General features: G+C 41.0%; 1 protein-coding gene across 1 annotated transcript; it reads left to right on the forward strand.

Moving 5' to 3' along the window:
* Positions 1-6: 6 nt before the first annotated feature.
* AGBL3 (AGBL carboxypeptidase 3) lies at positions 7-27,977 on the forward strand. Its single transcript, XM_062014795.1, is given in 16 exon segments — positions 7-104; positions 1,944-2,004; positions 3,196-3,378; positions 4,919-5,060; positions 7,094-7,210; positions 7,856-8,635; positions 9,892-10,054; positions 11,263-11,389; positions 12,208-12,305; positions 12,338-12,417; positions 13,830-13,896; positions 21,412-21,469; positions 25,616-25,664; positions 26,663-26,871; positions 27,547-27,736; positions 27,738-27,977. Coding segments are annotated over 16 exon segments (2,466 nt in total). The 5' UTR covers positions 7-8; the 3' UTR covers positions 27,784-27,977.

Here is a 27,977-nt window from a genome sequence, read left to right on the forward strand (position 1 = left end):
CCGCCGGCATGGCGTGTAGCCCGGGCCCGGGCCGCCGCCGGCGGAGGCCACAGGCGCGGGGCGAGCGCAGGGAAAGGCTCTTCGCCGTGGAGGGAAGCGGTTCAGTAAGTCCCCGCGGCGGCTGCGCCCCGCCTGAGCCGGTACCGGGGGTGGGAAGTCGGCTGTAATTCATTGGAAGCAATTGCTGCTTATTCTCGTCAGAAAACCAGTAAGCGACCCCAGTAAGAAGCCGTTTCAGCACACGCACCCGAAACGCATCGCAGAGCTCGCGTGTCCGTAAAGTAGCATTTGGGACGTTGCTGGGCAGCACACTGCCCGATTCCCTGTCCTGAGAGGGACCGCTGCTCTCGTGTTGTTTCATTCCTGCAGCTGTCGGTGGTGTTGAGAGCAGCGTTACCAAGGTCCGTAAATGCAAAATGACTCTCCAAAACAAGTTTTAGAGTGTAGAAAGCCGACCTCAGTTTATTGCAGCGCTGGATCGCTCCTCCTGACGTGCTCACCGAGAAACAAAGGAGCACTCCTTGAACTGCCCACCTGCCCAGTACACATGCAGTACGAGGTGACATGTAACGTGATTTGGGCGGAGAGTTGAGGAACATAGTCGTGTGTGTTTAGCATGTTTTTTCCTTTAGCTCATTATAGCGCTTAGGGATGTTAAAGGGGTGTTTAATATTAATTTCACGGTTAATGGAACAATAGGCTCACTCCAAGCACCGTGGCAGTGATGAAACTCTGTTGTTTGCCTGCTAGGTCCTGCGGTTTATAGCCCAAACAACTGTTTTGTCCCTGTAAGGCCCCTTCCCTCGGGAGGGAGCTTCTGCTGATCCTTCCGGCCTCCTACTCCTCTCAGATGTCTTCGCTACAGATAAGAAGGCACTGGCACTTTTAACCCTTTGCGTGCAATTTCTACATCATTCATCCCGTTACTATGGTCACTCAAAGCCCAAATCATGCTTGTGTGAAATATGGTATTAAATGAGGAACGGTCTATGGGAACCTCTGGAGTCTGGTACCAGCAACACAGCTTTTCATTAGTGAGCAAAGTAGAATCCTCAGCCTCCTCTACATCATGATTTTTAGCTGTGCTTTGGTTTGTGAACTGTTCTTAGCTCCTGACCTGTAAAAATCAAGCTTCTGATGACTTACTCAGCTATCAGGTTTTCAGAAACCTTGTCTTATGTTTGCAAATGTGGTGGATGTAAATAAAGCTAAGAGTATTTTCACCAGCTGTGAAACACATTTGGTGTTAACAACACTTATTGACGTTTCAGGAAGGAAATTTGGGTTTTAGTTGAACATGATGTTAACAAAAGGGAACTGGATTGAAAACTCAGGAAGTAAATGTTTTGTGCTAAGCATAGTGAAAGTGACAAGCACTATTGTCTCAGTGCTGCTTTCCAATGTGCTTCATATTTAACGCAGGTTGCTTTTAGTGACCCACACATACTTTGGTTGCAGAATGGTGCTTTTAAAATTTTTGCTAAGTATTAAGCCTCAGTTCCCTAGTTCTCACCCCCCTGCCCTAGTCATTATTGCTTTGGGACAAATGTGGTGCATAGCTGAGCTGCCACCAGAAGGGTCATCCTTGCTGTTGGTTTCTGTTGCCTTTCCTGCTCTTAGAATGGGTTGATTTGTTTGATGAGTGCGATCAGAAGGCTAATTAATGCAGCTGGAAAACAAACATTTTTTTTCTTAGCTTTTCACATAACAGTAGGAATACTAGTGCTGCACAAGAGAGACACTGAGGAAACAAAAGTGGACAAGTGGGAATATGTATTGCCTTTGAGCAGCAGACAGGAATAGTGACAGAGCACAGGAGTTTTGGCCATCAAGTAAGCCAAAACAGAGGCAACTCTGCTCTCTGAAAATAAACAAAAGGAAGGTGTCCTACTGTGGACTTTTGATTTTCTGTTACAGAATGCTTTCTTTGGTTTTTTTTTTAGGATGAAGAACCCCCTAACTCATTAGTGACAGAAGACAGTCAGCAGTGTGCTGTTCTTACAGGTTAAGACCCTTTCAATTATTTGCCTAAGTTTTCCCTGTGAGACCGCAGGAAGAAAGAGGGAGGGGAAAGATATTATTTCTCACATAACTGTCAAGCTCTAAACAAAATTGGAGGTAGGTCTAGTCATGCTTTACGGTTCTTAATGTGGGTAGTTACCTCAGTCCCATCTTGCAGCATGCCCTGTATCACAATTTACTGATTTGGTATTATAGTAGCCAGATATCCATTAGAGTTAGGTATCCACTAGAGTTTAAAAATAGGTTCAGCAGAGGGAGTTTTAATTCAGTGACTTTTCATGTACGATGTCATCTACACTTGATACCAGACCCTTCTGGTAAAGCTCTTTTGCTTATTATATTCTTTTGTTTGTTGTCAGGAGAATTAGATCTAGAAACCAGGTCTATGGGTGCCAGTATCTGATTCAAACCTAAAGCAAATAGGAAAAACTCCTGTCTTTTGGCCTGCTATAAGCACATAGTAGGAAGTACAAGAAATGCTTTTAACCTTTTCATATCTATAACAAAGATAAATAATTAACTCTGGGTAGTGTTGAGGTCAATGCACAGTCACCAGCAGTCCCAATCATCCAATTAATAGATTTTTATTCAAAGATTTTTCTCTAACATGTCTTCAAGTGTCTTCTCACAACTTCGAAGAATTCCTTGCTTACAAGCAAATAACTACCCACCTCCTCCAAATGTCTTTGTTGTTTTACCAAATCCTCGATAACATCAGACTGTTACCTCTCCTGTCATCTTATCCAGTACTATCTTCTTGTTGCATACATGCTGTGCAGTAAGTTTTGTAAGAGTAAGCTTTGTATTTGTGTAATACTGCACAGTGCAGATGTTCATTCCGGCATTGAGATTGTAGGCCTTACCACATAGCACACTAGTAATAAAAGCAGTAATGATAAAAGGTGCCAGCATTTTCTGTAGGAAAACAAGTAAGCTATTCCCTGCTGCACTTGAGTTCTAGGAGGGCTTTGTGGTTTCATGAATTAACTGTTCAATGCTGCTTTTAAATTCAATGTGATTTATAGGATAGAGTAGTAAAATTACGCTTCAGTGGGATGTAATTTTATTGTGCCATGCTTAGTTAGGTTGTTTTCACTTAGGTAATCTCTGCAGGCTGTTTCCACTTGGAAGAGGAAGAGAGACTGATGTGAGAGTTCTTTTATTTTCCTGTAGATTCCATTTGTGCCCATCCTTTTGCAAGGTCAAAACAGATTCATTCCTCATCTGACTTGGAAGCAGTGGTAGCCCATCCTCAGGAGCCTCAGAATCTGGATGACTCATCACCTGCCAGTCAGTTTTCCGTGGTGTACTGGCCACACGAACGGGAAGTCATCAGGGACAGAATTGAGCACATTGGTAAGTCACTGTGTTATGCTTAAAAGCTTGTGTATGGGCAAAGCGGAAGCACACCTTATATATAAATAAAGCCAATAATGTAGTATAAGTGAGATCTTGAGACAAATCATGATTTGTCCAGATTAATTGCTACAGAAGAAAAAAAATCAATCGTGTAGTTAAAATTGTTAAACATATACTTCACTCACACCCTCCTCCTGGCTTCTCTTCCACTGCTTCTCTAGGTCCCAAGGTCAGCAGTTTGACTGTAGAGGTTTCATTCTGGTGGGGGGTAGGAGTTGGTTCTTGTGAATTGTCTGCCCCTGGAGTCCTTAGCTGGGAGAAATAAAATGTATTGATGACATCATGTTCCTCACTCTAGGATCCAAAAAACTCTGGGGTCATTTTCATGTTTGCTATCTCATTCTTACACCTTTATCTTTCTTCATTGGTCTGCAGCTCCCTGTTACATCTGCATTTACCATACATGGTGTTCTTTACATGTTAAATACTATTTCCCTGTTCTCTTTGTTACCACTGAAATGAGTTCTGTCCACCTCTAGGTCCACATTTCTACAGAGAACAGCTCCTTGTTACTGCCATCTGTATAAACCTATGGTTGTATCACACAGAAAACAAAACAGAAATAAGCGAAAATATACAAAAATAAAACAAATTAGCCATACATACCTGACCAATTAGAGAAATTGCTTTCACACCTAAATTAAGTGAAACAAAGCTGCAGGCAGATAAAGAAAGGAGCAAACCTGACAAGCCTTAGTCCTGAGGCCTCACAAATTCAGTACAAATCCCATGCCCCGTTCCTAGTGATGTCAGCACTGCATTTCAGGGCTGCACAGTTAAATATGAATGTTAGCCTCTATCTGCTTTTATGCAGTCTGTAGAAAGGTCATATTGGAAATCTATATCAAGATAGCGAAGATTTGAGCAGTCCCTATGCTTTATAGATACAACCAATTGCAATTTGGAATTAATCAGTAGAAATTAGAAATGCACAGAGGTGGGGCTGAGACATCTATGCCCTTTTTCTGTTACCTTTGAAAACAGAACCAAGTATCCTGAATGGGATGAGATGGAGTAGGACTGCCGTATTACAGATATTACAAGTAAGGAAATCCCTATTGTCAGAACAAATTGGTGTTCAGTAGAGCTTTGACATGCCAGGCAGATGTTGTGCAAGTTACATGGAGACACTGCGTTGTAGCCGTGTCTATGTGGTCAGCAATCAATGACCTCACTCTGTAGTTGGAGCATCTGTTTCCCTCATGATGTCAGTGCTGTCTGATTTCCCATCCACACTAATGGCAAGCAAGCTGTACAGGGAGCAGATGTGAGCTTGCACAGCAAAAGCTGCTCCGTATGTTGATACGTATTTTTGTTTAGAGATGAAAAAAGCAGGATTAAAGAGGGGTTTCCCTATTAATTTATGGGCAACTGATATAAATAGGATGAACTGTTTTCAATGTATCTTTCATATTATGGAGACTCTACTACAATCTTCCTGCTTAAATTCCTTCTCTGTGTGTCTATTCTTTTTCAGACTGGATACCCACTACCCCTGAGCCATTGTACACTCCAACAGGTTTGGAGAGGAAGCCACTATACCAAACTCCTGACAAAGACACTGTGATTTATCTAGAAGAAGGTGGGAACAGCCTGAGAAATCTTGCTGTTAGCTATAGGTAGATGAAACACCTGCTTTGATCTGTTTTATTAACCTAATTCAAAGCCTGATTAAATCAATATGACTTTCTGTTATTTTGTGGTACTTGAGAAGTAGTTATTTTCCTATAGGTAGGGGAGGAAATTAGTTACACAGCTGTCTCATCATCCATAAGTTCTGCTCATACTATTATCTCAGAAGTCCAGCTCAGCTGAAGACATTGTTCTTAGTGAATAACAGTGTGTGTCATCCTAAAATGAGTTTGTTGTGAAAACAGGAGTGGAGAAAGAAAAACAAAAAGTGAAAAAGATGAGAGCTGTGTAAGTGCAAGACCAACACTAAAGTGTGTATTGGGAGAATATTTTGTTGTCTTCTTTGCTATGGTGGTTTTGTCAAGACATATAAACAAAATCTGGCAAGACTGGATCAGTACTTGATTACAGGCTCCTAAGTCTGGCAAGGATTAATTGGACAGAACTGAAGGGAGTTAGTTACTTTATCTCACCATCACCAGTTGATGATCAGAGTTAATTATTCCTTCCTCTGTTGCTAAGTTGATCCAATCCCCTTAGATGAACTTGGAACTTCTGGCAATTCCTGATTTTGGTCCTGGTCTACTTCTACAGAAGTAAGAAAGGATGATAATAGTTTTGCAGTCCTAGGATAGCTAGTCGTGGTCAACAAAGTTCATAAAAGCTTGCAATATACTGAAAAGCACTGGTACTCTTTGATGTCATGTTGGTCTAGGAAGTAGTTACTTCTGCAGTACGGGAGTGTTACCTGTCACTAGTAGGTCGCTATGTTTGGTGGCCAAAAAAAATGGTAATTGCTACGTGACTAGGAAGGAGCCTCTGTCTTCTGCAGCTGGACCTGCTGATTTATTACAAGCAATAAGATGTGGAAGAACACCCTGGATCTCAGCTCTTCACCTTTTGGAAAACAAGGACAGGAATTTCTGTTATAGTCCTTCAGTTTCTATTATTTAAAAATGCACCTTTCCATGTCCTTTATTACTAATTTGAACTTCATGCACGGGCAACTAGAAGCAGTTATTCTTTCAGCCTGTACAACTCTCCAGCAAAGTGTGTATAAGCTTTGCAACCACAGAGGTGAAAACTGCTGCCTTTAAGTATAGCCAGTTCTCTGTCCTGCTCCTGAGGAATGACATTGAGCAGGCAGTTACAGACAGCAGTTTCTGGTCTAGGAAACATCAAGCTGCAGCAAAATATTAGTGCTTGCTGTCACTGTGAAGACCCTGTACCTAAACGTATGGATAGTAATAGGCAGTATTCATTGGCTACAGGATGAGTTTTTAAGTCACTGTAACTGTATGTTCACTACCTCCAGTGTGCTGCTTTGACTCCCTAGCCTTGGTTTGGCTGGTAGCAGGACACACTGAGAACTTCAGAGCCCTGGAGCTTTTACTTCTCCCTTCTCTGCACCAGAGAGAGAAGACTGCTTGTGCAAACTGGCTGCTGGACACTGAGGCCAGCTGAGAGACAGGAGCAGATGGCATTTGGAGGAGAACTTTGGAACCCCATGTAGTTAGTCTTCTCTCTGTTCCTGGGACATAAACCTCCAGCTTGGTAGCTTTGTCATCTAAATCATATAGCAATAAATAAAATATTTAAACCCTAGTTTTCCTCACAGAGAAGCTCTATAGAGTAGGACAGGCATCTGTCCTACATTATGCACCTGAGTGTATGGCATGTAATGAGCTGAGTCCTAGATTTTTTCCACCTAACTCAGTTGCCGTGCCTAAGTACAGAGTATTAATTGTTCTTTGCCTATACGGAGACACAGGAACCTCCAAGACAGAGCCAGATCTTAGGCCTGCTGAAATCTATAAGGTTAAGTGAGAACAGGCAGCAAAATCTTTGTATAATCTCTTTTACGCTTACCTAAGATACACTTTCAAGTTGAGCTCTGTGCAGCTGTCTTATTTCTAGAAGGAGCCTTCAGAAGGATGCAGTATTCCCTAAAATAACTCAGGCATCTGTTCTGCTCCTTCAAGGGAGGAACAAAAAAACTAACAAAAAACTTCTGCTTCAGGTATTCCAAAGGGAGAGGTCTCTGCCCCCTGAAACATATCGTCCTTCAGGAAGAGGACAACACACTAATCTTTGAAGCACGGTTTGAGAGTGGGAATTTGCAGAAGGTGGTCAAAGTGTAAGTTTCTAATATTTTTTCTTGTATTAAGTTGCAATTATCAGCAACCTGCTGTTAGTTTTTGTACAGGATATTTTACTTTGAGTTTATAACATTTTTTTACTTTTGTTGAATAATCTTCAAAAGCAGTTTCAGGTATTCTTGTAGCCTGATAGCCTTTCCATAGCACTGGGTGTTTTCTATAGGTGTTAATCACCCACACAAAATCAGTACCTTTTCTTAAGCACCCTCTTTTTAAAGCATGATGTGGGAAACATTTTTATAAGTCCTAGTTGTTATTAAAAGTCATAATGAAGACAGCAATTGCACTATTGACAGGCTCGGCGCAATTAGGCATCATTTCCTGGCAGCTGCTTAGACTTTGACTTATGACAGTGTAAATCAGATTTGCACCTGGTGCTTTCTCATGGCAGTCCACATTATTTGACACCGAATCATATGGAAAAGATCTTTAAGATCATCACATCCAATCACTAGCCTCGCTGCCGAGCTCACTACTGAACCATGTCCCTCAGCACCTCATCTACGCGTCTTTTAAATATCTCTAGGGATGGGGACTCCACCACCTCCCTGGGCAGCCTGTTCCACCCTCATACTCCAGTACTAACCAGCACCACAACAGTTTGTCTTCTTTCTGCCTGCCAGGACTGAATTTGAGTACGAGCTGACGCTGCGCCCTGACCTCCACACAAGCAGGCACACGTGGTGGTACTACTTCCAAGTAAGCAACACGCGGGCAAGGCTGCCGTATCGCTTCACTATTGTCAACTTCCCCAAGCCTAACAGCCTGTATAAATGGGGCTTGCAGCCCCTGCTGTACTCGGAAGCTGACGCCAGGGAGCACAAGGTTGGCTGGAGAAGGACAGGAAGTGAAATCAAGTATTACAAAAACAATGCAGGCCAAGGTGAACAGCAGTATTTCTGTCTCACTTGGACATGCCAGTTCCCTCATGACCGAGACACCTGCTACTTTGCCCACTGCTATCCTTACACCTACTCCACCCTGCAGGAGTACCTGGCAAACATCTCCAAAGATCGAGTAAAGTCCAAGTTCTGCAAGATTAACGTCTTGTGCCGTTCACTGGCAGGAAACATCGTGTATGTTTTAACTGTCACCAGCCCCCCTAAAAGTGGCAGGTACTCCAAGAGGAAGGCTGTGATACTAACCGCGAGGGTGCATCCAGGAGAAACTAACAGTTCCTGGATAATGAAGGGCTTTCTGGATTACATTCTTGGTGATTCAGGCCAAGCTCAACACCTGCGGGACACTTTTGTCTTCAAAGTGGTACCCATGTTGAATCCAGATGGTGTGATTGTGGGAAATCACCGCTGCTCTTTAACAGGTCAGGACCTGAACCGCAAATACAGTTCTAACATGAAGAAATGTTATCCTTCCATCTGGTACACCCAAAACATGATCAGAAGGTAACCTAATTTTCCTTCCCTTTAGAATAGGTGATTTTCCTTCCCACTATCTCTTTGTTAGTGTGACTTTCCTATGTCCGTTATTGTTTTGGCATCATTTACATCTTTGCACTGTACCTAAGCCTTTCTAACTGTTTTGTTTATGTTCAAGTGCATTTCAGAATGGGTTTGTATTTTTCTTCAGTATTATGTAAGTTTTCCTTTAACCTGCTTTCTCCATTCCTGGTAACAAGTTGTATTTTTGCAAAGTAAAAGAGTTTTCATTAAAAAAAATTCAGCCTATTACTTCTCACTATCGTCTACCAAAATCTACTTATCAAATTCCCTATTTCTTTAATTTTCTTCTTTTCTGGCATACGACTGTGTCCCAGAATGAACTTAGGTTCAGAATAGATCCCAGATGTCTGTCTGGCAGCAAAGATTGCCAAGTTTGCAGTATATTTTGCTACAAATATCTTTGATTTCTTATGCAGACTTCCAGTCACAGAGATATTGATACTGCAGATCTAAAACTAAACCTTCAGATATTAAACTAAACTTTCAGCTAGTAAACTAAATTCCTCTCGTTTAACTTCAGTAACAAATTAGTACAAGCAAAACTCTTGTGCAGGAAGACAGCATCAGAATTAGTACATTCAATGGTTTTTATCTCATTACCAGCTACTAGGAAGAAAAATATCTCTATCCCAGCTGAAATCAGGACACTCTGCTTCAACGCAAACTGGGTATTGCTAAACCCTAATGTGTCTACCTGCAAGTCTTCTGTAAAAGTTAGCTAAGCAATAATACATTGCAGAATCTTATCAGACCATAAAAATTGAGTTTCATAATGAAAGTATATTCACTGTCATTTATCTTTAGTCTCATAATTGTACAGCATGTATTACTCAATACATGTACAATAGTGAAAGAGCAGCATATAATCGTGGGCTTTAGCTGTAAAACATGCTTGTTTACACATCTACAGAGCTGGATGTGTATAATTGATCCTGAGAGTTAGAACAAACACATGGACAATATGCATACACTCATATCTTTTTTTTCTGTGCAGTGACAAGTGTTTTATTCTGGAGGGAACTGAACAGTTTGGCTCCAATATAGCACACTAAAGGTTTAAGTTAGAAGTCAGAATATAAAACTTGCTTTTTAGGTTACACATGAGCTTCAGTGTAATGTATTAATTCAAGCTGGTTTCTGAGGTGGAGAAAAAAACCCTTTACTTCTAATGAAGTGTTCTATGTTGTCCCATGTTACAGAGTAAAGGAGGAACGTGATGTGTTTCTGTATTGTGACATCCATGGTCACAACACGAAACAAAATGTCTTCATGTATGGTTGTGAGAGAAAGCAGCAAGCAAAAGCTCTGTACTTGCAGCCACGTGTCTTCCCACTCTTGTTGAGCAAGAGCTGCCCAGATAAGGTAAGCAAATGTCTGGATAGAAACTTACCTAAAAATTCAACCACTATCTGAGAACCCTAATACCTTTTGTTAAGATATCACATTTAGTAAAAGACTGCATTTCACCTAGTAAAATACTCTTCAATTCGCTAAATCTAGAAATAGTAGGGATGTGAAATTTTAACTCCTTTGAAATTCCAGCATCCCAGAATGTATCATGCTGAATTGGGACATAAAGTTAGCCTTGTTTAAAGAATTTTTTAAAGGAACAAAAAAAACCACACTATCAAAGCAACATTTTTTTTAGCAATGTCAAAAACTAACACTTAGTATTGTGTACTCCAGAACTAAACGCAGCTTCAAAATAAATTGTAGAACTAAAAACAAACAGGTAAGCAAATAAAAACCAAAGAAGAAAAATGTTTCTCTAGATTGAAAACTTGTTTGGAAAATTGTGTCAAAATTGCCATATTTGTGTATGGTATTTCAGTTAGGAAAAACCTCAAAGTTTAGTAGGAAGTTACAGCTTTTGAAATATGTAATCTTCCAGCAAAACCTGACTGCAGTAAGCTTCTTTTCAACCAGAAAGATTGCAAAGGCCTCCTTCTTTGGACGCATTCCTGTGTAACCTGATCTAGAGGAATCTGCTTTAGCTCAGGGTTGGACTGGATGATCTCTAAACGTCCCTTCCAACCTCGACCATTCTGTGATTCTGTGAATAAAACAACACACAAACTAATGTACTAGATATCATTGCATACTTGCAACTAATGCTGTTTTCCTCAGGTATCAATAACGAGGTGTTTGTGAGCTCCAGATCACTTGTATTGAACTTTTGGTCTACTAACCTCACGAAAGAAAGGCTAGTCCAACTTTTTAGTAAATGTGTCTTTTGGTATATAACAGGATTTGTGATCAGATGGTCAGATGTCTCTATAGGATCGTTTAGAAACAGTAAATAACAGCCACCTGAAAAAATATTTGCAGATGTCTCAGAAATCCTTAAAGTAAAATAAACTTTTGATCAAATGGCTGTTGTTTCACCTACGTCTCCATTACACCAGTAATAACTGTGTGCTCTGAACTATGTTGAGCGATATTCAAGTTAAGTGAAAACCCATGATTGTTTACCTGGTAGATAAGAATATTTTTTTAAATGTCAGGGTTAAAATGAAATTACTACATCCTCCTATTTGCTTCAAAGGGTAATACTGTACCTGTCTTTTAAGTTCTCATTCCCAGACTGCTGTTTCAGAGTACTAAAGAACAAGAGTGGTACAGGTCGAGTGATAATGTGGAAGATGGGCATCAAGAACAGTTACACTTTGGAAGCCTCTGTCTGTGGCTCTAAGTTGGGTGAGACAATTATCTGTAGTTAGTTAGTAGGAGTTGTCAAACAAGACCTTTACTTCTGGCTTTTGAGTAGCTTGAGCTACCATCCCCTTGTTGGTGCAGCCTTCCAGTACCTAAAGAGGGCCTAAAAGAAATCTGGAGGGAGACTTTTTACAAGGGCACAAGGGGCACAACATGGGGTAATGGCCTTAACTGAAAGAGGGTAGATTTAGATGAGATTTTAGGAATAAGTTCTCAACTGTGAGGATGGTGAGGCACTAGAACAGGTTGCCCAGAGAGTCTGTGGGTGCACGATCTCTGGAAATGTTCAAGGCCAGGTTGGATGGGGCTTGGAGCAACCTGGTCTGGTGGAAAATGTCCCTGCCCATGGCAGAGGAGTTGAAACTGGATGATCTTTAAGACCCCTTCCAACACAAACCATTCTATGGTTTCCATTCTATGAAAAAGAAACCCTAAAACTAGAGCATTAATCTGGCAACCTCTACCATTATTGCATATGTATGGTAAAACAGCAACATGAGTGGATGGCAAATTAAAAGCAGTAAATGAAGTCAGTTATATTTTTAGGAAATTTTGTAATAGGGAATCAGTTAGTTATGCATTATAGTTAAGCCCCTGTGTGCAGATAGATTTGTTCATGTAGGCAGAATAATGATCTGTAGTATCATCTGTATAAAATTTCGTCAGTCATAGACCTCTTTAGCATCTGTCTGTGAAAGATATATGAGTTTACAGACACCATCTTGAAATACCACAGATAGCTAGCAGTCAGCAGGGTGATTGACATTTTCAGTTCTGTCTTGCTTCTGTTGATGCTGCAGGCTACAGACGAAACACCCATTTCAATCTGAAAGACTTGGAGTCAGTAGGACAGCATTTCTGTGATGCTCTCTGGAAATACTGTGTTTATACCAAGGAGGTAGTGTTTCTTCTTATTATCTGTGCCTGAAGGAACTCGAGAAAGTAGTGAAACAGCAAGCTAGGATGAATTCCAAGGTGCTGAATCCTGATCTGTTTGACTGGAATTCCAGGTAACTTAGAATTATTCAGATATGCCACAATTTATTCACATGTTCTATAAAGAGTGCCAGAGTAAACATTAAGAATGTTACCAAAATTGGACTTCTAATTGTCACACTCCTTAAAAGATTGCATACAAATCTTATCTCCAAACCTTAATAGCTCATTCATTGGAAGTAGGACTCTGTATCTACCCTAGGTGACCTTCCTGTGGAGAAATGAAATTGTGTTGGAACAGAGATTATTCTGTTGCATCACTTAAATCAATATGCTTTTTTTGTCAACCTCATATTTTGCAGAGCAATCTAGCCACCATGTAAGGTATATTCTTTTGGTTGTGTGTAAACCTGGTATCATTAACCATGGAAGATGCTAATCTGATTCCATTTAGCCAAAGAGGTTAAGTTCGGGTAATGGATGGTGCAAGAATGTTTATACTGACCAAACCATACTCCTGTTAAACATGATCAGCTCCCTCTATGCCATTGCAGAACTGTGAGTGACTGTACTGTCAGTTGCGTAGGTGATTTGTGAGAGATGAGCATTTATGTGTTATGAACAGCTGTGGCTCTATCATAATTTGTTAGGGAATAAAACTTTTGTACATTTCCTTTTTTGGAGAAACTTCAATAGGCTGGAGGAGGATGGAGCTAGCCTCTTTTCAACGATGTTCAATGATAGGACAAGGGGCAATAAGTATAAGATGGAACATAAGAGGTTCCAAAGAAATATAAGGAAAAACTTCTTCACTGTGAGGGTGAGGGAGCACTGGCACAGGCTGCCCAGATGGGTTGTGGAGTCTCCTTCTCTGCAGACATTCAAAACACACCTAGACAAGTTCCTGTGTGACCTACTCAAGGTGGTCCTGCTCTGGCAGAGGGGTTGGACTAGATGATATTTCAAGGTCCTTTCCAACCCTTGAGATTCTGTGTGCCCAGAGTATAGAAATATAGAGTATAGAAGTATATATACTCTACACAGAGTATAAAAGCCAAGATTCACAACTGGTACTCAACTGTAAGGAAGTGAAAAGGGTAAAAAGGTCTTAAGGCATCATTAGAGAACTAGGAGAAGACTCACTGGGAACAAAGAGGATGATCTGTGAGAGGATTTAGGAGGAGAGGGGGAAGCTGTGTGAAGCAGAACTAAAAGAAACCTAGGTAGAAGCAGGAGATGTGATCTGGATAGATCACAGCTCTTTCAATGGCCAGGCTTTCTCTAAGATGATGATGCCCACTTTTTGCAAGTTAGCTGTATGTCTGTAAAATTAAAATGTGGATCTGGAAGATAGGCATGTGGAAAACACATTTAACTTTCTTTAACTAGGATTACTACAGAAAACACCTGCTAATGGTTGGAATGAGTGCTGCAAAATGCTGTTTGCAGTCACCAAATTAAACAAAACAATGCTTATCTTTCACAGCAGCCAAGCTTCTGACAGGCCAGACTCCTGTGGTCTTGTTGCACACCAGTTAAAGCTAAGTATTAAGGTATGCTATGAATTTTTCTTCTCTGTTTATATTTTTGTCCTGAATGCCACTGTGAAAAAAAAGAAAGAATTTGACAGGCTCTGTTTTGAAGAGCTTTAGAAGAGGTCTACTGCCTCCCTGGGGCCCGTGTTAGAGATGTTGCCAGGAACCTCCCTGGTCTTGTGCAGCCAACTGACTGCTACCTGCTGTTGGTAATGCAGGTTGGTACTGATGAGGTTATGCAAAGGAGTTTGAAAACTATTAAAAAGGACTTTAAGTCACTGGGGAGAATGCTAGATGGCTTGGAAGCTCTAGTAGTGTTCTTCATCCCTCTCATGGCAGGGTAGGAATACTGAACAAGGAAAGCACAACTGATTAACAGGTAGCTGAGAGACCGGTACCACCAACACAACTTTGGGTTTTTGACCATAGTGAAATTTTCATGATGCCAGGTCTGGTGATAGGTGGAGTTCTTCTGTCTCAAAGGGGCAGAATGATCCTTGCAAATGGCTTAGTGAGAATCACAGAAAGGGCTTTAAACTAGTTTTGAAGGATGAAGGAGATAAAACCAGGCCCACTAGAGTTGAGCCTAAGGGTGGCAAGCTGGTATCGGGGATGAATCCTACAGGATCAGCTTCCTTCTTGATATGCTTATACACTAATGCATATAGCATGGGGAATAAACAGGAGGAGCTGGAAGCCTGTGCAGTGAAGTCTGTGAAGTTGCTAAACTGAGGGGAGTAGCTGACACACCAGAAGGCTGTGCTGCCATCCAACGAGACCTGCACAGGCTGGAGGGTTGGGTAGGGAGAAATCTAATGAAATTCCACAAGGGCAAGTGTAGAGTCTTGCATCTGGGAAAGAATAACCCCATGTACCAGTACAGGCTGGAGAATGAACTGTTAGAGAGTAGTGTAGGGGAAAGAAACCTGGAGGTCTTGGTAGGCAGCAGGATGCCCATGAGCCAGCAATGTGCCCTCATGGCCAAGAAGGCCAATGGCATCCTGGGTTGTATTAGAAGGGCTGTGGGCAGTAGGTTGAGATAGGTTCTCCTTCCCCTCTACTCTGCCCTCACGAGACAGCATCTGGAATAGTGTGTCCAGTTCTGGGCCTCTCAGTTCAAGGGCAGGGAGCTGCTGGGGAGAATTCAGTGCAGGGCCACCTAGATGACGGAGTGGAGCACGTCCCTTATGATGAAAGGCTGAGGGAGCTGGGACTCTTCAGCTTTGAGAATAGGAGACTGAGGGGTGACCTCATTCATGTTCACAAATATGTAAAGGGTGAATGTCAGGAGGATGGAGCCAGGCTCTTCTGAATGATCTTCAGTGATAGGACAAGGGGCAGTGGGTAAAAGCTGGAACATAAGATGTTCCAAAGGAACATAAGGAAAAACTCCGTCACCGTGAGGGTGATGGAGCACTGGCACAGGCTGCCCACATGGGTTGTGGAGTCTCCTTTTCTCGAGACATTCAAAAAGCACGTGGACGAGTTCCTGTGTGACCTATGCTAAGAGGTCCTGTTCTGGCAGGGGGGTTAGACTAATGATCTTTCTAGGTCCCTTCCAACCATTAAGATTCTGTGATTAAGTCAGAGTGGTAATTAACAAATCAATAGTCTATAAAGACATAGTCCAAATGAACAGTGCAGAACAATGATATTAATTGTCCGTATAGCTTAATGCAGATTTTCAAGAAGGTGGTGGTTTTGTTCCAAAACAAGGTGTCTTTCTGCCTGTCAGGTTGTGCAGTACAGCCAAGTAAGCATACATAGGGTCAGAGTGAGGAGGAGGAGGGCACTAGCTTTAAGCAGACAAAGTATCCTGCCAGTGTACACTGGTGTCAACCAGACTTTGCAACTACCCAGTTCAGAGTGTTCAGGAGTTGTGTTCTCCTCTCATGCATGCAGGCAAGTCATCGCAGGGGTGCTAAGTGCTGTCAAAATCAGACTACTCCATTCCCTACTTCTAAGCTCAGTGGCAAATATAGCCCCAAAGTGCTTTCACTGGAGGGCAATGAGATATTTTATTTTCCTGAATCCTGTATTTACTTGTTTTGCAGAAAATAATGGGTTGAAACATGGTGGGTTTTTTGTCCTTGTTTACTTGGTGTTTATTTCTTTAGTGACTGTGATTATCATAGTATTACTCAAGATGTTTCCTGTGTATAAACAAAACAAACTTTTGAGAGTGTATTACTTTTAGAAAGCTTGTAGATAAGTTTTAGTCAACAATAATATTTCTTGTAAATTGTTGCCTCCTCTTTGTGACATAATTGCAGTAAATAAACAACAGTAAAAGGGGAAACTAGTATGAAGACTGTGTACTAAGACTATGTAAAACTGAAGTGACCCCTGCAACATTGCATAACATACAGATAGGTGTTTCAGATGTCTAGGTTGGTTGACAATTTGCATAATTTGTAGTTTTAGATTTAGTTTCAGAGACGATAGTTTGAAACATGATGTAGGCAGATAATCTGTGGTGAGGGAACCTGCCACAGATCGTTTTATGTGCTCTGTTCCCTGAAGGCATTTGTTCCTGGAGGAGTTATATGGAGAACATTTGTTTGTGCAAGACTAACAGTTCCACTTAGTCTCACTGTTGTCCAGAGTTTAAGCAAAGCTACTGGGTTTTGTACTTAGGAAGATGAAGTCCAGATAGACTTTCCACTCACCCAACTCACCTGGAGGGAGTAGTAATTTCTGATAGAAGGGCTGTGACAGTGATGCTGACTTCTAATGTTTATCCACAGCTTGAAATATCTTCCCCTATTCCGTTCAATGCTAAAGAACCAAGCAGGAATTTGCCCTACTGATACCATGACATTTCCAGGACTATAGTAGTTACAGAAGGTCAGCCATAGTAGGTTGAATGAAAAGTCTCTTTTGCATGGTACAAGGACTGGTAGCAGAGGGTTGGTGAAAGTACACAGGGAAGGGATGGGTATTGTGATATTTTTTCCTTTATGTACCCTCTGTCATGTTATAACACTACCTTTGAGATTGAATGTATTCATATATGAATGATACATCCACACAGGCACATTTCCTGGTAATGCATTTAGGAAAAAGCCCAAAATTATTCCTGAAGATTTTGGAATGAAAATGGTAAATGGACTCTAAAGGTAACACAATTTTCTGGTCAGCACCAAGTGTCCTGATCCTTTTAGTACTTCTCAGCCCTTCATGCTTTCTTGCCCCAGCTCCACTTATCTGGCTGGCAGTATACCTGTGCATGGGGGTGTGAAACAGAGCTGGCAGATCTGAGGACTGGAAGCTTGGGAAAAATTTTCCTAAAACTCTGAGCTTTCCACTTAATTTGCTAAAAATAGGCTTGTTTGTGTGGAAACACTCACCATGCCAGTCAGTGGTATTGATTCCGTTTTTTTCTAATGTCCCTAAGCACTGTTTCCTTGTGGTCTACACAAGCCAGACAGGTGGGTCTGTGACTAAGCTGAGACTGGGCAACCTGCCACATAACTCTCATTCATAACTGCTTGTTGCAAAACACCTGTGCATGGTATTCATCCCAAGGATTGAGATTAAAGGCTGTATACTGAGATTTATCCTGATGCCATGAGAGATGTGGAACCCTGTTGGGTAGTTGTAACTCTGGGGGACTTTCAAACTCAAAAGAAGAATTGGAGTGGTGTAACACTGCTTTAGGTAACAGAAATCTAAGCAAACACAGAAGACCACTGTAGAAAGTTAGAGTATTGTTTCTTGTCCCCTTAGTCTTTAAAACTGGTAGATTTTCTTGGTCATATACATAAATTAAACAACCAAGAACAAAGAAAGGCAGGGGTGCCATCCTAGAAACAGCTGAGAAGACCTCTACAGAATCCACACAAGAGCATTTGTTAAAGCTTCATTACATCGGGATCTGTACTAAATGATGCGTTAGCATGTTCCTCAACCTGACAGACTTCTCACAGGATGTGATGAGCTATTTAACAGCCACTTTCTATCCTCCCTTGTCATCTCCTGCCACATTCCATGCTGTGTATTCTTTTCGCTTATATCCCTCTGATGTTCAGTTCCCACTGTGACCTGATTTAACATTGTAATCTCATAGGAAACAAACCCAGCAAAAAGAATGAGATGGTTTTCTGTAGGGTTAATGAGTTAAATCAGCTGACACAAGATTTTTTGAGCATTAGAGCTAATTTAAAGGATAGAGGAAAATAACAGCTAAGAGCAGGGACCAAAGTGTCAGAGTTTGCAGTGGGGGAGGCAGGACTAAGAACAAATGAAAAGATACTTTGTCCTTCAGTAGCAAGAAGCCCTTAAGAGACCTCAGCAATCTGTGAAATCACAGCTTTAGGTTGAATACTTGAACCTCTCCCTTTTAAAAAGGACTGCAATTCAGTCACTAATTTGATAAACAATAAAGAACAGTCTTATCTGGGTACAGAGCCCATCCCATCACATGCCTATTTTAGGGTGTGTTTAGGACTGAACACAGCCGTGGTCACCTAAGAACCTGATTCTGTAAGGCCATGTTAGCCAATACCTATAAACACCAGAATACATTACAAAACTATTAGTTAAGTGGAGCTTCACTAGGTCCTGTTCTGTCATTTCAGTGCTGAAATGTGGGCAAAGACCTCTTTCATGCAATTAAATTGTATGAATTGCATTCATGAATCTTTGTCATGGTTTTGTGTGGCGCTGTTCCTGGTATTGGGGAAGGGGCTGTAAAAATGGCTCCCGTAAGAAGTTGCTCAAAACTCTCCCCAGCTCTGAGTCAGACCCACTTCTGGGGCTGAGCCAGCTGGGTACCTCCATTATCGCTTTTTAAGAAGAAGAAGCCAGAAGAGGAGGGTTCTTCCTGTTCCTTCTTGTTCTGTCTTTCCTTCTTTTCCGACTGGTGGTGCAAGGAGTTGGAGGAGAGAGAAGCGACCATGCAGACCCCAAAGTCAGTGAGGGAAGAGAGGAGGAGGTGTGCTGGAGCAGACTCCCTTGCATCCTGTGGAGAGGACTGATTAAGTAGAGATTTGTTTGCACTTTGTAAAAGACCCTATGCCAGGGGCAGTGACTATGTCCAGAGGAGGCCGTGTCCTGTGTGAGGGACCCTGTATCAGCAGAAGCCGTAACTGCTGCGAAGCACCCACACCAGAGAAACTTGTTAAGGATTATGTCCTGTGGGAGAGCCTCCTCCACATGTCTTGCAACAGATGCTATATGGAGTAAGTGGGTTGCACTGATCACTCTATGAGCTCACATAGGAAATTCTACCCATCCTGGAATTCTGGAAGTGATCACAAACTGTCCAGAGTGTGAAGATTGTGAAATATCACCAGAGAAGAAGGTGACACGTGCTGAAGAAGCCCCACGTTGGACGCCAATTAATGTTGTGGGTTTTTTTTTTTAACTTTTCCTGGATGGGCAAAACCACAACAATCTTTCACACAATGAATCAAAGACCTTTGGCTGGGTGCATAGTAGGAGCAAAACACGTCAGTGTGATACTGTTGCTATGTAAAGAAAGTAATGACAGTTTATCAAATGAGTTTGAAAGAACACTACATCACAATTCCTGCAAAAAGGCTGTTTCTTTTGTTTTTTTCATGATTATGTGCATTTTCCCACGTGGATTGCTTCAGTGACAAAGTTACTAGATCAAAAGATTTAGTAAAATTCCCTTTGTTCTTGCTGGAAGTTCTTAAAGGCATTTGAAAAAGATGAATAACAAGCAATATCACAGGTACAGTGGAGTTTTTGACAAAAATTCATGCTGGAGCTTATACGTAGCCCTCAATGGAACTTTCCTGATGTTCAGCCTAAAAAATGTTATGTTCCTCAGATGAAAAATAGGAGCATTGTTATTGTTGCTTAGAGAAAGCAAAGACATTTGGAAAGAAGTCACGTTACTATTTTGATAGGTAATATTCTTTTTTATGTACATAAAAAATATAATGCTGGTTGCTTTATTAATGCTTTCATTAGTTATATAGGTAGACCAGTGCTTTACAAGCTTTTTGCATTTTATGCCAATCTTTTTTTCAGAAGCTCCAGCATCAGAAAAACAAAGCAGTGGCAATCAGTATTACTGAGAATGCATGGCTGTCCACGTTCCCAGACTAAAAATAAACAAACCATTATTGAGTAGGAAGTGAGGTCCCTTGTCAATAGGAAATGTTTGTGTCCAGGTTCATAAATATTTGCTGAACAGAACAGCATAAGGAATTTAATCTTGACCTGCTTGCTTCCTTATGTTCTTTCTGACTTTGTCATTATCATGTTTACTTGTAATTCTTGGCTTGTTTTTTTTCTTGGCAACTGTCATATTCCCTCGTGAATCAAAATGGTAACATACTGTTTTCTGTGCAGAAAAAAAACCCCTATAACATCAGGAGGATATTTTCACAGCAGTGCTAAAGACATAAGTTATGAAAGAAAAAATGGCTTTTTCATCCTCGTAGAAGCATATTGGTCTCTTTTTTTGACTGGAGACTGATATAGGACAACTTAGTTCAACCACTGTGACTTTCCACAAGCAGTTTTGTCACCAAAAACTAGAATGCTCATTGCTTTTATTGTCTATTTCATCTATGAATGAAGTATCAACACCAATAATTCCAAGTCAGGAAAAAATGGTAAAATTATGGCTCCTGAGTATAATATTTGATACATTTAGATCTTTGTGTCAAGGATTATGCCTTAGACCTGAAGATTATAACAACTCTTCTTCAATCACCAAAAACTAATACCTCACTTCCTCAGCTGGACCTGTTTCACATCCAGTTTAATTAAACAAGATTTTTACCAAGTCCATTAAAACATTTTCTGTTGTGTTTTCCAGTCTAGTAGAGTTGTGTGAAGAGAAAGGTCACAGGACATTCTAGGGAAACAGGAAATAACATTTTTTATTTCACTTTGGGATTAATAGCAAGCCTCAGCTTTGAAATACTTGTGCTGGCGATATTTGTGAAGCTGCATCATGCTCCTTCCTACCATGCAGATTGGTACTCGGCCTTAGCTGAGTGATTCGGTACTCAGCCTTAGCTGACCTAGCAGCTACTATGGGATTAAGTTTACTAAAGGGTCGTTGTTAGAATAGTTGATATAAGGTTTATTCTTTTTTAAAAACTGACACTTTTCCATTGTTGCTGTTTGGCATCCTACGTAACTGTTTAGACGATATAAGTTTCATTGTAGTTGATGAACAAAAATCTTGGATGAAAATAATCTAGTACAATGTTATGCTCCTACTGTCATGAAAAGGAATTTAAGTCAAATATGTTTATAATGCTGAGCACCTAACAACCTGCAAAGTTGCTGAGTTTTATGAGCTTTTGAAAATCAGGCCAAACACCGAAGGCCGGGCTTGCCTTCTGTTTGAAGGGAAAAGGAAAAGCTCAGTCTTTACATTTTAACTTTTTTCCCACTACTTATCAATCCCTTACCAAGCTTCCACCATCCTAACCTAGTATACACGGCTTGAAGGAGCCATGAAGTGGCTGACAGGTAATACCTTTTTGGCAGTCAGTCTTTTGGAACTTAATAATTTGTTTGTATTTCTGTTCTGTTTCACAGAATAAAGGCTCTGAAACTCAACATAAAATATTTCAGGGATTTGACACAGTGGAAAAAGGTAAATATATGTTTAAATCTTAAAATCTTGGTAAGACCTTTTCTTTTTCTATAATCTCAAACCTCAGTAACAAGTGTGTTCTACAAAGGTAAGTACAGAATTATTTGTCAGGGATTTCATTCAGTCTCAACATTTGCAAGTGCTGATTTTTCTTTAAACTTTTTATCACATTGGAGCAGTATCACTAGAGAAAACCTGAACCCATGGCAAGTTCCAGAGAGGTGAAAAAATGTTGCTCCTGTTGATATTAGGGTACGTGCATTTACAATAATGTGCTCATTTGCTCCAGAGAAAGTAGAGGAGAAAACATTCATTGAAGTCCAGCAAGGCAGATCAAACCTTGTGGAAAAATTGGAAAAACCAAAAATTTTTTTGTTTCAATACAGACAAAGTGAAAGAAACAAATGTGGAGGGTGGGGAAACAGAACTGGAGGGCTTGTGTCACAACAAGCACTAGGAAAGATTTAGGTGTCAAAGTGAACAAGTAGCTCAACACAAGTTATCTTCACACTGTGCCAAAAGGACAAGTACAGTTCTTGCCTGTGTGCAAAGACGAGGGCAAAGCTATCTGACTTCTTTGTAAAACTTCTCCGAGACTAATACTGAATTACCTTGACTGCTTCTGGTTATCATCTTTTTTGTTTTGTTTTAAAAAAGCATGCCAAAGAGAATCCTTGGAAGTATTTAAGAACTAGAAACAACCTCTTCTCATGACACGGAAGGGAGTTCCACCACTTTATGGTAAAATGACACCTTAGATAATGAAAATTGTCTCCTAAAATATAAGGACATTCTTCAGTAGAGCAACTCAGAGTAGCAGACGTAGCCTCAGTCAGTGAAAGCACAAGAAGCTGTGACTGCAGCTGACGGGAGATAAATTTGCATTAGAAATAAGAGATACATCTTTTGGCAGGGAGTCGGGGCACCCATTAGTGCAAACTCCAGACATAGTAGGAGTTTGACTCACTTCAGTCAAGCACACGGTCTACAGTAGGGTTCACAGAAGACTGAATGAAATTGTTACCCTATTTTTCATGGTGTTTGAAAAAAAAAAAAAAAGGATAATCTGTGATTATTTTGGGTCTTAAAAATCTAGTTTTCACAAGAGATAATTTTAATTGTTGACATTAAAACAGAATAAGCTTCTTATAGGAAAGTAGAGTTTGTTGAAATCAGGAGTTTAGAGGAGTTTCATAGAGTTTTTGGTAGGATTTTAATTGAAAACGTTGATGTGGACAGAGTGCTAAAAACCAAAATAATTTGTTATCCTTAGTGTCAAGCTCTGTGGCTTCGCAGATACCCACAGAGCTGTGGGAAACAGCCCACTATCAAGCATACAAAAGCAACAAGTTAATTTGTGAGGACGATAATGAAGTAGAAATGTCCTGAATACAAAGCTGCCTGCCCTCACCTCACAGTGCCATAAGTCAGCATTGTCTGATTTTAGCCATTATTTTTATTTATTCCAGTAAACACCTGTGAGCAGTGTTCATTACAGCATCGTGTCACTTTGTAAAAATTCTTACACTCCTATTATTGCTAAGATTTTGCAAAGCTGATAATACGTTTCTCTTCAGCTCTGACATCTCCTAACACAGTTAAACAAACCTCATGAAGCATTCCAATAATTACTGAAGGAAAAAGATATTCTAACTGAAATAAGAGCTTTAAAAATCTTTTCCAGCTGTCATGACAGACAGCAAATTACACAGAACAGTACTTCAGCTGTTATTTTCATGAGCATCTAGAATTCTTCAATGAGGAACAGACGAAAAACATGAAAATAGTCATATCTGTTATCTATTTTCATATAGATCTTTGGGGTTTATGAATTCGTAGGGAGCTACCACAGATCAGTTAAACAGAGGAATGTGAGAACATACTACTTGCTCTCTGCCTACATTACAGATACTAGAATTCCCAGGATGATTCTTATTCATGTGATTTTCACACTTTGGGTGCTGAAAACTTAACAGTGTCACGGTGTAGTGGCATGTTTTAGGAGTGACTTTGTGCTTGGTTCGGGATTCCTGTCTTGTTTCGCTCAGACATGCACCCAAAGCTATTCTGCCGTATGACTGCTTTGCTTTCATCTTGGAGCACTTAAGCATTAAAAAAATCCCAAAACCAAGTGTCATGGCAGATGACTGGTTTGTGAAAGGGTTTGTAGGGATGTGTCTGTGATAGGAAAGAACTGGGTTCTTTAGGGGATTTAGGGGATCCTGTGTTCTTAATGTATTTTTCAAACCTATGTAAATATAACTGGAAGATTTCTCTGTGTTTTGCCCTCGTTACTTTATTTTGGCCAGGTGGGTTAAATATAATTAATGAAATTCAGCATCAACTGTATAAACCACCTCTTTGCTTAGAGTAAAAGTAGCTTCAAAATGTTCTCACTATTATTTGTGTTCAAATGCTTCTTCATACTCTGTCAGACCTTGTTCATCTCACCCGTTGATCATAGATCTTACCCAGTAGTTTCCTGCCTCACTGTACCCTGCAAGTGAGGTATTTCCAGAGCAGCACTAAAGCCAAGCTGCAGCTGGCAGCTGGTAAGATGCATCTGCTAGACCAGGTCATTTTGAGAGTGCAAGCAGGGGCTTTGGCTGCAGCAGGGATTTTGCCAGACAAGAAGATGTGGTCTTCATCTGCCATTACTGTTGGGGCTATGCCAGTCACACTAGGCACTGCATTGCAGATCCATGTCTTGAGAAAGGTGAGCCATCTGAAGCATGGAGGGAGAGAGGAAGTTAAGTGTTAGTCTCTTCTCCCAAGTAATTAATGATAGGACAAGGGGAAATGGCCTCAAGTTGTGCCAGGGAAGGTTTAGATTTGAGATTAGGAAGAACTTTTTCATTGAGAGACAATGTCAGACACTGGCACAGGCTGCCCAGGGAAGTGATGGAGTCACTAGCACTAAAGGTATTTAAAAGACACATAGATGAGCTGGTGAGGGACATGGTTTAGTGGTGGGCTTGGCAGTGTGAGATTAGTGGTTGGGCTTGCTGACCTTAAAAGGTCTTTTCCAACCGAAATGATTCCATGAAAAGTGATTCCTCTGCCAGCCTCTAAGTCAAATCATTACAGCAGTAATTGGCTTCTGTGGGATAGATGGTCCAGTTAAGTACAGTTTAAGTACAGCACATTTGAGAACATTTAAGCATTTTGACAGATGAGGGCTTGCCTGCCAAAGAGGATATTAGTAAGTAATGCATTTTTAAAATGTTTTGGCAACCTTGGGTGACTTTAAATCACCTTCCTCCCTAACTGCAGCCGTTCATTGGGAGCTATTGTGTACCACAGCCAAGGGTAAAAATGTAACAGATCACATTCTTCTAGGCTTTCTGGAAACTGACATTGCTCAGAGGAAGGGGAAAAAAAACACAACAAAACAAAACACCAAATCCTGGCCCTTCATATCACGTTACTGTGTGTTTTCGACGTGGACTGCAGTACTATGCCACAGCCTGTGAGCCACTTCATATCCCCTTTTTGTCCCTTCTACTGCTTTTATAGACATGTCTTATCAGCAGGGTATGTAGTGAAGGCAAGTGCTATACACATACCTGAAAGTAAACCATTTCTAACCCAAGGGTTGCTGTCGCTCAGGTACTTTCATCTCATCTGCACCAGACCCCTGTCCAAGTACTGGCTGAAGGCAGTGACAGCACCACTCCGGAGGCTGTCAAACTGCTTAACTCCTATCTTCCCTGGATGCTGGCGCTGCTAAGGCCCAGAACACCTTGTTCTTAGCAATCCGCCCTGCAGTGAGCACTAGCAGCTGAGGGGAACACAATACCGCCTGTGAAGATCAGTCTGGTTGCAACAGTTCTTTTCTCCCACTCCCACCCATGTTTCTTGAGCAGTGGTGCTCAGCATAGTACTTGTGGTCTGGAGATGTCTGTGTTGACTCTAGCCTAGCATCATTTGAATGTCCAACACTTGCTTTCCTTGGAGCAGACACTAGGACTAAGAACAGTAGTCATCTGAGTAAACAGTTACAGTAAGGAGCGTTACAGTAACTGTATCAGCCTCAGCCAGTTATTGAGTCAAGACAAAATTTGTATGTTTCATTGTGTTGATTTTATTTTTTAAAGGATCTGATATGCACTTTCAATATTTTCCTTTTTATTCTACTTTTTACAGTAAAAATGCCAGTTACAGATTCTGCCAAACAAGTAGGAGAGAATTTCAGGTAGGATACTATCATATTTTCCAGGTTTCTAGCGTTTTTCACAAAGCAGGAGTACAAGAATGGTCCCAGCCTGATTTCTCTACGAGTCTACACTCCTCCTTTAAATGCTCCTCTGATATTGTGTTTCATTTTTTTTTATTTATAAACTAGACCGTTGTCCTTGGCCACTTCATCCCATGATTGAGACTGCCAAAGGTGATATTGGAGAAGCTCCATGTCGTCTGGAGCACCAGACCCCCTCCTTCAGCACATAGCTGAAGCGCATTTCCCCAGCTTTGCTGGACTCACTGTTGTACAGACACTGATCTGGTGTTTTCAAGGAGGAAGGGGTGATTGCTGCTGCCTTGGGAGGGAGGGAGGGAGAAGACAGGGCCATGTAGCTACTAAGAAACAGGGCAGAAGTGAGTAAATAAAGGCCAAGCCAAGCTAGGGTAGCACAGATATTCCAAAATAGACATTTACTGGTTTGGAATGGTTGGATATCTTAAAATCACAATATTGTCACGGTGTTGGTGTGTAGCTCATTGCTAGTACATTCCCTTCACTTCAGGGCTCCGGTGCTTTGGTGATGAACTATGAAGGCTGTACATTCTTAGGGGCAAGGCCCATGGCAGTAACACTTGTTATTTTCATAAGTACCCACCTACTGAGAGCATAAAACATTCTGTGCCTTGCCAAGCATACATGTGGCTGTTGCTGGGTAACAGAACAAAGGGGAGTTAGCTAGCTATTTCAATGGCAGCAGGTCCTGCCACACACACGTCTGAAATAACACATACACATTTGTTCAATTAAATGACTTCAATGACTGCAGCTTTGCACCTTGCAACTCAGACTTTGCCACACAAACTTGAAAAGTTTAAGTTTTCCCTGAGAAAAAATAAATGTCTTTGGTGTCTGTCTTCTATGATGGTAAGGTAACCCTCTACTGCTTGAGGTAGTATCATGAATTTGTGTGGAGAGAAGATATTTCCTGGCCTGATTTCTGTGTGTTCTAGCTCTGAGAGACTCCTCCGTGTGGCTAAAGGCAATCATGAAAAGCCTGATGTGCCACAGGAGGCAGGAAAAAGTGTGTGCTGTGCTACAACCCCATCCGCAAAAGAAAATTTCTGTTCATCCAGCTTTGATCTGGTCTCTCAGAAGATGAAGAAGTACAATGGCAAAAGTGTCTCCAGGTCTACAAAGAAGACACTTCAATGTTTAAAAGGTTTCTTACTTATTGTTCTCTTTGACATATACCAAAGAATTTAGTTCTGTTGTTGGGTTTCTTGGTTTAGCTATCTCAAAGTACTGAAATGCGAAACAAAAACGGTTGCAGTGTGTTAGAAGTGCAGGAAAGCTGGGAGGTGTTCAGAAGCAGCTGGTACACTGTGGCAGGTACCAGAATTAGTGTCATGGAGCTTCCCAGCTGAGTCACTAGAGGTCCAGAATCTCATTAACCTCTTTGTGAGCAGCCCAGGGAAAAGAGCTTGGAAAACCTCTACCTAATGGCAAAGGATAATGCCTCTAACCCAGCACTATCCTTCTGCAGTTTTTGGTGAGGAAGGCTCTAGCCATGGGTTCATTGCTTTTCATTTAAATCAGCATACCCTAAAGGGATCTACAGTCTGATTTTGTGAAATGTTGGAATTAGCCTTCCCGATGGGGGTTAATAGAATACCATAGCTCTGTGGCAATAAAACCAGGCCCTGTATCTATGGATGAAGTTTCCACACTTTAGTACTAGATTTTGAATCGTGTTGTGGCTCTCCTTTAGTAAAGGATTTGTTTCTGCTGTAATACCAGTTTCTTGTGAAGGAAAAACAAAGCCAGGCACTTTTTTACTAAGTAGACACTCCATAGTAGTTGATATGGATTTGACTTTTCCTCCTTTTTTGCTCAGGTCATGATCATAGTGCAAAGAGCAAATCAAAAAAGGAAGAAAGGAAAATGAAGAGGAAGCTCCCTTCAAAAAGCACACAACTCAAGAAAACCGGCACAGCAAGCCGAGATGGTATTTCCAGGAAGAGTAAATCCTGCCAGGCACAAGACTTCTCTCTGCCTGAAGCACAGTCCAAGCAATGTGCTGGAAAAGGGTATATTTTGCAACCCTAGTTCTTCAGGCAGTGAAGGCACATGAAAGTGTCATGTATCTGATTTCCTTAAAGAATTCCCAAGACTTTGGTTATGGGTTATGACTCCACCTGTGATGGAATAAATACCTGCAGAAATAAAAATTCTTGCTCTTTTTTTTTTTCTGAAAATCAGTTTGCAAAATTTGCCTAATGTACAAACAAAGTTGCTCTCACCACATGAAGATGTATCCCAAATTCT

Source organism: Colius striatus, chromosome 1, assembly GCF_028858725.1.
Source record: "Colius striatus isolate bColStr4 chromosome 1, bColStr4.1.hap1, whole genome shotgun sequence".
Classification (NCBI taxonomy): Eukaryota; Metazoa; Chordata; class Aves; order Coliiformes; family Coliidae; genus Colius; species Colius striatus.